Raw genomic sequence first — 13,255 nt, forward strand, 5'->3', positions numbered from 1 at the left:
TCAAGCTACGCCATCTGGCAGAGGGAGTACGCTTTTCCTTTTCACTGGGAAAGCTATCAGACACTGCAGTGTTAGGGACCATGTAAGTACCTGAGTATATACTTGTCCACCTCTGCACAGTCCTTTAAGAAGCACGCACATGGAAGCTATTTGTTGCTCCAACTAATCTGAAATCTGTCAGGCTAAAGCCCCCAGCGCACTGTAACAAGACGAAACCAACAGCTACTATTTTTGTACGAACAGGATTTTAATTCAGCCAGTTGCTTTGTGTACAACACAAAGTTTATACAAAAAGGAAAGTGTCATATTACTTCAGCAGCAAGAGTGCACACACAGGGAGCATCCCCAGACCTAACGCCTCAAGAACCTAAGAAACTTTCTGACAAGGTTCCCATGCAGACTACTGTTATATATGTTATGATCCTCATTGGGATCACTTCCTACCATGTACAGCTCTCCTGCATGGACATCCTGCAAATTAGCACTAAAGTTACTGGGATTAAACCCAACCCACACAGTATAGCGATAGTCAACAGTACGCATGGAATACCCCATTATTTTTATGTCTTTCAGCTCTGGTTTATCAGAGTCCCACTGAGGAGTGTCTGCAGGTCGTGGATACTGGCTGAAAGCTATAGGCTCCTCATGGTCATCTTCAATGTCATAGTCATGGTCATAGTCAATGTCATAGTCATCCTCCTCTTCATTGGAGTTAAAATGCTGGACAATACTAGGCCCCTGGGTGCAGAGCGCAACATGAAATGAAGGCTCAGGGCACACCGGAGGAACCCACAGGCCTGCAAGTTCAGCGAGCGTTGAGAAGAGAGATACAAGCTCAACCATTTTTTTGGCTTTTCCTAGAGAAAGCATCAAAATACAAGTTAGAGAATAGCATGGCTCATGAGATACATGCTGATCTTTTTAGACATTTAACCAGAGGAGCTCTTTATCGGTTGCACTTTGCATTTAGTTCATAGGGCAACAACGCTGGGGCTATCTAAGAAAGTGCGGCTTGTAGTTCAGAGGATACCTGTCCATGTAGATGTTTATACCAAACTTAACATCAAAAGGAGAATACTAGTTTTTCGCTATTCTATTCCTCAAATATTTTAACCAGTGCCTTGGGAAGTACTATCTCCTCCTTTGAGGAGGGGCACTTCAAAAAAGATAAAGAAATTATCATGTTAATTGCTTGATTGTGGCAAGTTCTACCAAAACATTGCTTTTTGGTGCCCTCACCACAACTGCAAACCAACTGCTACTGCAGTGACAGCTGAAGCCACTGTCAAAGATATTCTTTAGGCCTCTAGCCAACATAAAAATAAAGCTTCCGTTTTGTTAATGCAGCCCTGTAGCTGTTTCCACTAATGAAGATCTAGCTGAAGCAAACGCCTGTATTCACAGATGATTTTAAGTCTTGCTCTGCATGAGCACCACTGCCACAAAGACCAAGACTGATGGCACCAGCCAGAACCAAACACTAGACGGAAGAGATTTGTGCAAGCTTTATTTAAATCTGCAGGGCAAACACATTTTGACCAGCAACTCCCACTGCTCTCTCGGTCTGCACTCGGAACAGAAGTGCCAAATTGGTTTCTGCTGTAGACATATCTTGCCTCCTGTATTTAGGTGACAAAGCATGGACATGCTGAACTTAGGGCACACTGAGGACTGACGATTGCACAGACTTTCCTACTCACTGAGCTGAGAGACTAGATGTCAACCTTTGCGTGTTCAATACTGTACGGTACTGCAGGTTGGAAACCTGGGCAAACCCTTTAACCGCAGGGCACCGGCACTCAGGCTTAACCCCCTGGCAGCAACAGGAAGCTGCTCCTAAGAATTTTCAATCCCACTGACCTGTCTGCCGATGGCAAGCATAATCGTTCGGTTAAGATATGGGATTGCAATTGCACATGCTTATGCAAGTGCTGAAAACGTACCTGCAGCTACAGAGTCCGACACATGGGTGAAGGGGTCAAGGTAGGGGAAGACTCTCTCTCCTGGACGAGCAAAGGAAGACGTCTTCCCTGGTACATAGAACATCAGTGGCACTCGGGTAGCGACATCAAAATTGCTGTATTTCGCCCATTCTCCATGTTCACCCAGAGACCATCCTAGAGGATACAAAACATCATATAAAGAAAATACTAGATTATTAGCTTAGTGATCATTTCCGTTATGAACCACCAAGCAGCCAGATTCACCTGCTCCCAACAGCAGTGACCTCGGCCCTATGGTCCTTGAGGCACTATTCAGTTATTAAAATTTATTTTAGCTTGTAAATATCAATCTGTGTTTAGCCGTACTGAGAGATTTCTCTAAAGTGGAAGTTGTTTAAAGAACCAACAAAATCTTGCACCATGATGCTCTTTTACCAACTAAGCAGCTACGCCTGCCCCGGCCCCCCCGTTCCCCAATTAGGGCCAGCATTCAGGTCTTAAAAATGCATCATGAAGGAGGAATTGGGGTATGTCATTTTGCACATATGCATCTCCAGATCAATTCCTTGAAGCATTCACATAAGATTTACATAGCTGACAGCTCTATGTTACTCTGTCACTGAGCATCCGTTGGAGCCAGGTTGTCAAATCATCCCTAAGGAACCAAGGTGAGATCAAAACTCTTTGGAATCTTGCCCAACAATGCCCCAATCCTCTAAGAGGGAGTGAGTGGCTCATGTGCCCCTCTTTCCTGGTATATTCACCCACCAGCCTCAGCAGGGGGTGGGGAGAAGGGGGGGGGGAGGGTGACCAGACAGCAAATGTGAAAATCGGGACACGAAGTAGGGGGTAATAGGAACCTATATAAGAAAAAGACCCAAAAATCAGGACTGTCCCTATAAAATCGGGACATCTGGTCACCCTAGAAGGAAGCACGCTCTAAAAAAGAACCAACATCAATGTTCAATGTTTTGAGAAATACTATTTTGTGATTGCTCAGCAAACTGAGGTCCTGGAACTATAGCTCAGTTTAGTGAGACAGGGCAAGGGAGAAAGAAGAATTGAGTCTACACAAGAATGACTCCAAGTCACATCTGCAGATAAGGAAGCATATCTAATCCAGTGATTTTAATACAAAACACTGTTAATGCTTCTATTCTCTAACTCACTAACTAGTTAAGCCAGCTAAAGTAGTCTCCTAAGGAAGGGCCTTAGAATAGGTCATCTGGCCTAGAGCAGTGTAGCGGCAAGTTTCAAACAAACAGTTAATTAGTTCTCAATCTCCCTAAATATTTGAGGCATTCCCCGCCCATCCTGAATGAAAATGGCATTCACAGCGCTATCCGCTAGAGAGTGCCAGATCCCTGAAACATGGATTGTAGCTGTATTGCGGAGTTGTTGGTTTAGACATTTTGCAACTGCAAGCACAAGCGAAAGAAATGGCAGTTGATCAGTTAATGAGAACGTCTGCTGCCCACTTCAGCAGATGGGGCTTCTACAAATGGTGATGGGGGAAGCTACCCCAGGCAGCGCTCTTCTAGCAGGAGTCACTCCCTGGGGCAGGAAGCGCTGAGAATGCTGCAAGTTCAGGCTCCTGAACTGTGAGAGGGCTCACCTCTCAACAGCAAACCCTCCACATGATTAAGGAGAGAACTGCCTGCAGGGACAAAGACGTTGCGCAACCATGGAAGCATGTGTTAGAAGTGTATTAACTAGAGGCCAACAAGCCAGGTACATAGGGCACAACTGCATAGGGCAAACATGAAAATGATTGATATGGCAGGATTAACTTACACAGTTCAGAAGAGAGTTGTTTGCATATAGCCATGGAAGTATTTGAATGCTTACCATGGTCAGCAGTAAACATCACAATTGTGTTATTCGAGAGCCCAACATCATCCAAGGCATTCAGTAGCAGGCCAACCTGCGTATCCAGGTAAGAAACTGCTGCAAAATAGCTCTGACGAATCTGCCGCTGCAAGTTATTCCAAAAAGGGAGAGTCACTTCAATTGTACAGACACTTGCTAACTCTGCTCTAATAAAACGTCTTGCAGTATTTTCACTGAAAAGCTTTATTTCCAACTGTCCGCAAATAATTCATGTCCCAAGTTAAATGTAACAGAGGGAACAACTAGGAAATTCCAAATATTTCCTACAAGTTCTTTCAAGCAAGAAGCTCTGAGCCAGTCAATGCTGTTCCTTAGGAGTCCCAGCCAGCACTCTGTTGCTCCGGCAATGCCCCACGGGAGTCAGCATCTTCCCAGAAGGAAGGCTAACCGAGGTCCTTAAAGAGGAAGAGCTAGTAACGGCAGATGGATTGCTCCAGGGTGGCGACAACATTCCTGGTAGGTTCTGAACTCACCTCCCCTGCAGCACTCGCAGCCCAGAAACAAGAGTGGGAGCAGGAGTATTACACGCTACCATGCAGACTCACCCTCAGCCTACTCTCTGCTAGTCTGACCCACCTCACAACTCAGCTGCAACAAAGGCTGGTCTGGTAGCTGTGAGGCAGGGCATGTAAGCTCCCCAGGGTGTCAATTGCTGGTCGCACCTTGAAACATTTCACTGTTAATAACAGCAGCCTTGTGCTACCTTGCACTTAACTGTGATCTAGGGAAGTCTGATTTCAAAGCAACACTTAGGCTGCTTACCTGGAAGTCTTCTGGAATTGGTCCATAAGGGAAGCTGACGTTTAACGCCTGGACGTCCTCCCTTTGTCGGATATCCGTCCAGGGGTTGTATGCGACAGCAGGCAGTTCTTCAGGTACCCGAGGGTCTGGGGCTAGTGTGATGTTTTCCAGCGGGTACAGCTTGAGAAATTCCTTCACGATACAACACCAACATGTATTAAGATTTCGGTACAGCAAGACTAAGGTTTGCAGTTATAAAGTTGGATTCCTTCTCCATTTTCTGTGAAGGGCACCTTGAAACTTCAAACAGCAACAAGGTGTTTACGGTACAGACTGTACTGCTGTCGTGTAATGTTCTCAGGATTACTGCAATGTTATATGTCAATCCTACTTTTCCTATGATTTCCATAGCCAAGAGTCCACCTTTATTTTGCTATCTGGCGTCCCAGCAGCATAGCACTCATTTAGAGCACTGAGAATCAACTGAAACACAGAGCAAAGAAAAACCAAGGATTTGTACCTCTTCTAGCTTCTTTGGGGTTTATTTTTAAAAGCCTGAAAGGTTTATTCCTCCAAGAAGTGGTTGTTTGTTGGCTTAACTTGCTTACTTTAGACATTCAGGTCTTGTCTCTCCTGCTTTTCTTGGAAGGCTACAGATGCCCATAGAACTATTTGGATCATGGCAGATTTACCACGCACATGAAACCCAATTAGTTAAAGGGGGAGGTAGTGATTTTTACTCCCACTGTTTAAAACACTGGCTTTGCTAATACTTCCTAACTCACAATGCCCGAGAAAAAGTTAGTAAAAAGGAACACTTTCGTTAAAGATTCAACCCTTTGCCTATCAATTAAGGGCGGAGGAAGCTCAGAATCCATGAGACCTCCAGCAAAACAAGATCTGATATTTCAAAGGCTAAAACAAAAAGAGCAGAAAGTTCCCCTCCAAAGCCTTCTTTATACATCATAAAGTTCCCCTTCAGTGTCCCCACCACCACCACCTTCAGTTCACCTTTAAGAAAATAAGAATTTCCCAATGTAAAGGGTACTCAGTGGTAGCTGGTTAAGGTATGTTGGCAAGCACCAACCTAATTCATGCTTTTAGCACAGAGCATCTATTCAGGAGCCTTGCAGAAGATAACGTTGTACCAAGCTGTTGTGTATGGCACCTAACTTTGGCTCATGGCACAGACTACTCATCTCAGATATGGTAGAGTCCTACAGCATGTGTCAAAAAGTGAAGTCCTCTCAAAAACACAGGGCCCAATCCTGCTCCCTCGGAACTCAGTGGAACTTTTGCCATTGACATAAATGGGGAAGAAGATCAGGATGCAAATCATTTAGGGCCTCATTCTGCCACCCTCAGACAGAGTATACCTCACTGCACAAGTAGTCACAATAATGTTCAGTGGATACTAACTCACTGAGTAAGGGTGGGTTTTTAGTCTGGCACTTAATGCTCTGTGAACACACTGCTTAGATTAAAACATTTAAAAAGAATATGTACTTTGACTCTGAGTTACTTTTCTGTGACGGCTGCTACGAGCATCTCTCAGCTTTTCAATGCAAGGATATTTTTCATCTTGCTTTACAGTAACTGTATAAGATACTTGTGAAAGTAACTTTTAAAAGGTTAGTGCTGGTCATTAAATAACTTTGGTCGAGGTTTCATTCACCATAAAACCCAGTGAGATGGTTTTACTCCAGCCTTCCTTACCTGAGGATACCTCAGGGGAATGTGTGGTTTGTGATAACCGACAGCCAGGAAGAATTTACGGTTCTTTGTTTTCATGATGTTCAATAAGCGTCTGGCCTCTTCGGTGCTCTGTATATCTGGCAAGGTACCCAAGGGCACTTCTGCCACATCGACTGGGCAAACCAAGTTGGCATGAAGCTCTCCATCTTTTCCTTTACACGTCTTCAGGAAAACAAAGAAGAAATATCGACTTTAATTCTATCAAACTATGAACACACACATCCCATAGGCTTCAAAAGCAATTCATGTCTGACTCTACTCAGAGGGATCACTCTGCCACCACACAGGATGGTGAATTAAAGTCTGATCAGGAAATTAGTGGCTGGTCTTAATGCTACAGAAGGTTTGCCATGTTCTAGGTAAGCTGATCAAAACCACGGAGGAAAAAACAGCGCCATTTTCCTGAGCTCAGCTATACACCAAACAAACAGGCAACTTTTATTTGCATCCAATAAGCAGAATCCTAGCTCTACAGTTGGCTTGAAGGTGTGACAGTCACATGCAGGATACCAAGTTCTAGAACCCAGGAAACCAAGGCTCTGTGGCTCATTGGTGAGTGGTTAGAAATTGGTTACGTGATCAATCTTCCCTTTTGCTCCCTCTGACTCTGAGGACTCATGGAAAACTACCTTGGAAGCAATTACCTGACCCACTAGTTTCTCGGTATGTGCCAACAGTGGCTGATATTTAGTCACTAGAGAAAGATTGGCTGTTGTAAGGGTTGAGAAGAGAAGGTGGCCTTTAGAGCATATGCTAAATGTATGCTGTATGCGGAGAGATGTGAGTGGCTGATGCAAACACTAGTTGCCACTGAAGTCAGTATTTTTCAACAGTTAACCTCACAACCAAGTTATACCAAGGCTGAATTTTGTCTCACGTAGGGACTTCCTAGTACTGCAGTATATGAAATACCATGATTGCACGGTAACTGTTGACTAAGTGCTTGACTAAGGCATGGTCTTAAAAACTAACTGACCTACATTAATGTGAAAAATGTCATGCCCTGAGCGCCGCAGATAGCACTATCTAACCCCCAGTGGAGACATAGCTAGGTCAATGGAACGATTCTAGCCACCCCTCTCGGAGAGGTGGGTTAACTACGTCAAAGGAAGCATTGACACAGGAAGCATCTACACTACAATGCTACAGAATCGCAGCTAAAGCATTGTAGTGTAGATATAGCGCAGTACTGACAAAAATATTACATTGATTCCTTTGGACCACACTTATTGTAACTAACACTCTGGAAAGCTGAATAAGACCGGAAACTCTGGTTTTACATGGCTTGTCGAAACATGGCTGTCTTAATCCCCTCTTTGCAGGGTCAAGTTTTGTAATTTAGCACAAATTAATTTGGGATGCGCAAAGGTTCAGGATCATGCACAGGGGTTATCCTTATACCAGGGGCCACAGTTTGTGCCTAAGTTAACAAATGCCATCTGAAACCCACTGACAGTGTAAACAGAACCCACATTGTTGTGCAACTGGTGGCTTGCTGGCTTCTTGAGCAGGTTTTAAATGGTCTCCATCTACTAACCTAAAAGATGCATTAATCAGTTCCACTCTCAAGTGGCTTTGGGATTCTTATTGCGTAGAGTTGGTTCAAATTCAGCCAAGCCAGCTGACAGCACTTTACCACCTAGAGAAGAGGCTTAGGTAATTTGCAAGAGATGATAGCTATAGTTTTGAGATAAAGGATTTAAGGCTCTCAATACAAATTAAGGCCCCCAGTCTCGCAAGCACTTATACGTGTCAGTAATCCCACCAAATTCAAGGGAACTACTCACAAGCATAAGCATTTGCAGGATCGGGCTCTTAATGAGCATAAGCATACTTCAGTACAAAGAGACAAGTCCTTTTGTCAGGGAGGTGAAGAGAAGTGTATTTGACTAGTGATTTTCCTCCACAGTTCTAACCCACTAGGTTACAGAATCATAGAAATGTATCTTCCCAATTAACACGTTTGACTCAGATTAGCAAGAGCTTGTACCTGACAGTAATAATATTTATATCCTGAAACACCCTGCACCCATCTTTATTTGGGTTCACAAGCAATCAAACTGCCTGCTTACCTTACTGTTTTCATATTTTTCAGCAGAGGGATGAAAAGGTGGCATGGACCAACTGTACGGATAGTCATCACTATGATTGGATGAAATCCCTGGAAAGGAGGAGTAAGCAAAACGAATATTAGAAATGGTCTTATAGCTCACTCAACTAAGAGTTCAGCTACAAGATACACATGGTTAATTTGTTTTGTTTTGTTCCAGTAGGCCCACTAATTTTATGAGCTAATTCAAGGGACTAAAAAAGCATTCAAGAAACAAAGGACAAAACATTTGCTCCAGCTACCAGTCCCTAAAACACAGCTGGCTAGGAGGAAAGGGAAACCTCAAGCATCTTGAGCAAGTTTAGCTCTGGGTACAAAATAATCAGGACTAATGACAGTATTTATATGTATATATAAATGGTTAGTAAAATTAAGAATCATTAAAATTCTACACGTCCAACAAACAGTTTAGTGGTAACAAGTTTCAACAGAGGAATATCACAGAAAAATCTTGTAAAAATCCTGTTTGCCAGAAGCTGGGAACGGGCGAAAGGAAATGGATCACTTGATTACCTGTTCAGTTCATTTCCTCTGGGGCACCTGGCATCGGCCACTGTCGGAAGACAGGATACTGGGCTAGATGGAACTTTGGTCTGACCCAGTATGGCCGTTCTTATTTATACATAGTATTTTCAACTCTTTAGTGTTGTTTAAATAGTGAACTCATTTTCTATGCAGCTTAACTGGGGGTATTATTCACACATACAATGCTTCTTCACCCAACAAGGTGATGTTAGACTGAAGTGGTTAAGCGGTATACTGTATAAAGTGAAGCATGTGGAAATCTAAGTCCAAAGACTGAGAGAATGACCATGCATTTAGTTATATCTAGGTGCATCTTTAGCAGTGTCTAAATTCTAGACAAGTTAGAGCATACTCGACATTAAGTAGTATGTGAAAATTTATAACAGATCAATTCCCATGGTTGAATGATGCTGTGCACCTAGCGCCCCACTTTTAAATGTAACTCTTTAAAATGTAATGGTTTAATACAAAAGCAAGGACAGCCTAGAAGGACTTTATTCTACATCAGACATACGACAATTATTTTAGGTCATTTAATATAAAACAAAAAAACCTGTCCCTAATTACACAATTCATTTGTGGTAACATGTTAAATGAAGATTCTAAGTGTTGTTACAAGCCATACCAGGGTGAAACACTTTTCCTACGGACATGGTCGTGTAGCCATTCTCCTTGAAGTACTGGGGTATTGTGGAATAGTTTCCTGCATGTACTCTCCAGTAGGAGTGGAAATCATAAAGCCGTGTGGTGTCAGGCCTGCGTCCAGTTAGAAATGACACTCTGCTTGGAGCACACACAGCTTGCTAAAGCAAGAGACAGGAAAATTAATGCTTAATGGAAAGTAGAGTATATTCAGTTTATATCTGAAGTGCAATCAAGTGATTTTGGTGTCATTAGGCAAAATGTTTAGGGGCTGGTGAAATCCAGCCAACAATGCTTAACATAGCTCCCAGCTGAGATGTCTGGGATCATTACTTTGGGCATCAGTCAGACACTTCTTGCCCACCGCCCACATCACAAACTGATGTCAAGCTACATGTGTATTTTCTTGCACTTGGGATCTCAATCGAACAGACTCCTGAGAACAGGCTAGAGCTTTGATTAGGCAGCTAGTAACACAAACTGTGTGACATCAAACAAAGACCATGCTTTTGAAAACTGGTAACAGAGTTGGAATGAAAATGGCAGATGGACTGTGCTGACATTAAGTGAGGAGTACAGGCGATCTGGGCAGTCTTAGCAATAATGCAAAGAACATACAAGTGGGAGATCCAGGTTAGAGTCCAAAGGCCTGAAGGTTCTGTTTCATACTGGCAAGAGTAACTCCCCTGAGATCCCAAACTCCCTAGTCAGATTCAGGGCCCTGGTTTCTGGCTTCCTGGTGAAGGCAGGGCTGAGAATGCAGACATGCTGTGCTAGTCAGCCATCCCAGCAAAAGGGAAGTAATAAGATTTGGAGTCCTGAGCTTAAGAATGATGATTAGAAGTTGCCCCTACAAAGAATGATCTGGATAATATGAGGGATTTGGAATAAACGTATCAAGCTCACAAAACGGGGAAGAGGGTAAATATAGAATAAGCTTTTACAAGACTACATTTGGGGTGGAAAGCACAGAATTGGTATTGTGCAACATGGCTTTTTTTTTTTTAAAAAAAATAGTGTCTCATTGTTAATAGTGAAACCCAGGAGCTGACGTTACACAATATTTAGAGTACCACAACATTACTGCTAATAGCAGGGAGAACTGTCTTCATTGCGTTCCTTTCCTCATGCCAGCAAAGGTAAACACACAATACAGTTTAGCCCAGCTGTCCCTTTACTACCTGAAATATTTTAAAATACAGCAACTGGCAATTTCAATGGTTTCACTAGCACTTTCTGTGCCCAAACCATTAAGTATTTTACAGAAATACAATTGCTATTTTTAAATTAAGTTGTGTTACTTACTTGAGCATAGGCATTCTGGAACACAACGCTTCGAGATGCAAGCTGGTCAATGTTTGGAGATTTTACAAGGCTGTCTCCGTAACAGCCCAAAGCGGGACGCAGATCATCCGCTACTATGAAGAGAACATTCATGCCATCTATAAAGAGAGAGTTACAGGACATTAACTTTGGCACCAATGAGTACAAGCTAATCTGAGAACTGCATACCTATTGGAACTTCCCTATACCTCATTTTAACTCCTTAACCCGATTTAAAACATCAAGATAACAACATTTAAAAGGATTATCATCAAAAACTTGTTTAAGAATCCAAAGGTCCCATTCTCAACTGGCCCCAAGGAACTACCACAATAAACAGAATTAATAATATTTAAGGCAACTGAGAGCACCTTTATAAAAGACTTGTTGAAATAACCTACAAAATAAAAGGGGAACGATTACAATTTAAGCAAGTGCAAAGATTTTCCAGTAGACATTTTGCCTGCTTCTGGGTTTCACACCCCATAGTCGCTTTTACACAAGCAAAATTAAGATGTCACCATGTTATCCAACCCTGCTCAGAGTAGTATCGCTGCTTAAAGAAAGATGAGCCAATGATGACAGTGTCAAGCCTGACTGGTAAGTCTACACTGCAGCTGGGAGTCAGCCTCCCAGCCTGGATTTCTGCTAATGGTGTGGACATGTTGGCACTGGGATAGCCCCCCGAGCTTGGACCCAGCCTACCCCCAGGTCCGAGCTCAGGGGGTTAACCTGAGCCTCCCCCGGTGGCACAATATCCAGGCAGCTACTAGTAGGAAGCCCTGCCCACCCCAGCTGGGAAGCTCAGTGCAGACAAATCCTCTCAGGCAGGCCCGCAAGCAGTCACCTGGTCCAGAGGTTAGGGCACCAGCCGGGGACTCACTGCCAGACTCCCCAGGCAAGTCACGGAGGCCGCCCGCGCCTGCCCAGGAAGCGGGTGTATTTAACCCCGATGTTGGCCCCTGGTGAAGACGAAGCAGTTCTAACCTGCACAGTGGGCAAGATAAACCCTGCGGGGAGTTTCCCAGCGAGGGTGAACACTACAGCTGCCTTGTCCACACTGGGATTAACAAGGGCTGGGCAAGAGGGTCCAGGGGAGGGCGGGTTACAGCCCTTGCTCACCCCTCCCGCAGCCAAGGCCAGTCCCCCCGGGCCTCAGTGTCCCACCTGCTGTGGGGTAAATAAACACCGGGCATGGGGCCCAGATGCCCGGGGAGAGGCCCCACTCATGCCCGGGGAGTCCCCCAGGATCCCACAGCACGGTCCCAGCACAGACCCCCCCATCACGCACCCACCCCACCGCAGCTCCCAGGCCGCCTCCCCCGGGTCCCAGCGGCACCTCTGGGCGGAGGGACCGGTTCCCTCGGCCCGGCTCCAGCGGTCCCCGAGGCCAGCAGGATCCCGGCGCAGCAAACCCCGAGCAGCCAGGGCCAAGAGGCCGGGCAGCGGCAGGGGGAAGCCGCCCGCATTTCCCGGTCCGCCCAGCCACGCAGCAGCAGCGAAAGGACGCGCCGCGCCGCGCTGTGCGGAGAGCTCCGCGCCCGCTGAGCCCTGCTGCGTGCGGCCTGCGCTCCGCCCGGGATAGGGGCGCGCGGGGCTCCCCTCTGCCCTTCCCCGGGGCGGGGAGAGCCGGGGGTGGGCGGAGAACCCGCTGGGCGTGGCCGGGGTCCGCCCTCCCCCAGGGGGGAGGCACTAGAGGGCTCCCCGGGCGGGGGGACGGAGAGCAGGGGCTGGCCAGGTGCAGCTCAGGGATACCCCCCCCCACTCAGATGGGGAACCCCAACCCCAGCACTTGTCACTGGGGATCAGCTAGATCCAATCTCCTCCAGCACTGGGGAAGTTAGGGGTCTGGGCTACGCCTGCAGCTGGCCCCAGTGGCTCAGTACCACTCAGGATCAAGCCCCTTGTGAGCCTTACTGGAGAGGGCAGGGACCTTTGCTTTCTCCATGTCTGCTAAGGGCACACCTCTGGCCAGTCTGCTACTAACCTTGATCTTCAGGCTGGCCTTGGACAGAAGCTGCCAGTTGCAACTACAGGCGGTTGGGGGTCCTGGGCTAGCCTTGGCAATGTCTTTCTCAACCCTCTGGCAATGGAACAGGAGAGGGAAGTATACAAGGCCCAGGGCCGCATTTCCAATTAGTCAGAGTAGGCATGTGCCTTGGGGCAGTGGTCTTCTAGGGGCGCCTAAAAGTGACTAAAAGTTTCATTTTTTATGGAAAACATGAAGGTCAGCTGTAGGCGGGGTGGAAGGACACTGAAGATGCTGTGCCTAGGGGCACGTAAGGTGTAAATCCAGCCCTGACAAAGCCCTATTATCTCATCCTCT

At 45.6% G+C, this 13,255-nt stretch overlaps 1 protein-coding gene across 1 annotated transcript; it reads right to left on the reverse strand.

Moving 5' to 3' along the window:
* Positions 1–226: 226 nt before the first annotated feature.
* On the reverse strand, positions 227–12,536 carry IDS (iduronate 2-sulfatase). The gene is made up of 9 exons (XM_024206107.3): positions 12,269–12,536; positions 10,912–11,048; positions 9,590–9,767; positions 8,402–8,490; positions 6,291–6,491; positions 4,596–4,766; positions 3,792–3,918; positions 1,944–2,117; positions 227–857 (listed from the first exon to the last, which is right to left on the reverse strand). Exons 1-9 carry the CDS (start codon positions 12,396–12,398, stop codon positions 352–354), a joined length of 1,713 nt encoding a protein of 570 aa, XP_024061875.2. The 5' UTR covers positions 12,399–12,536; the 3' UTR covers positions 227–351.
* Positions 12,537–13,255: the final 719 nt, after the last annotated feature.

The sequence above is a fragment of the Terrapene carolina genome, unplaced genomic scaffold, assembly GCF_002925995.2.
Source record: "Terrapene carolina triunguis isolate 2854851 unplaced genomic scaffold, T_m_triunguis-2.0 Scaffold131, whole genome shotgun sequence".
Lineage (NCBI taxonomy): Eukaryota > Metazoa > Chordata > Testudines > Emydidae > Terrapene > Terrapene triunguis.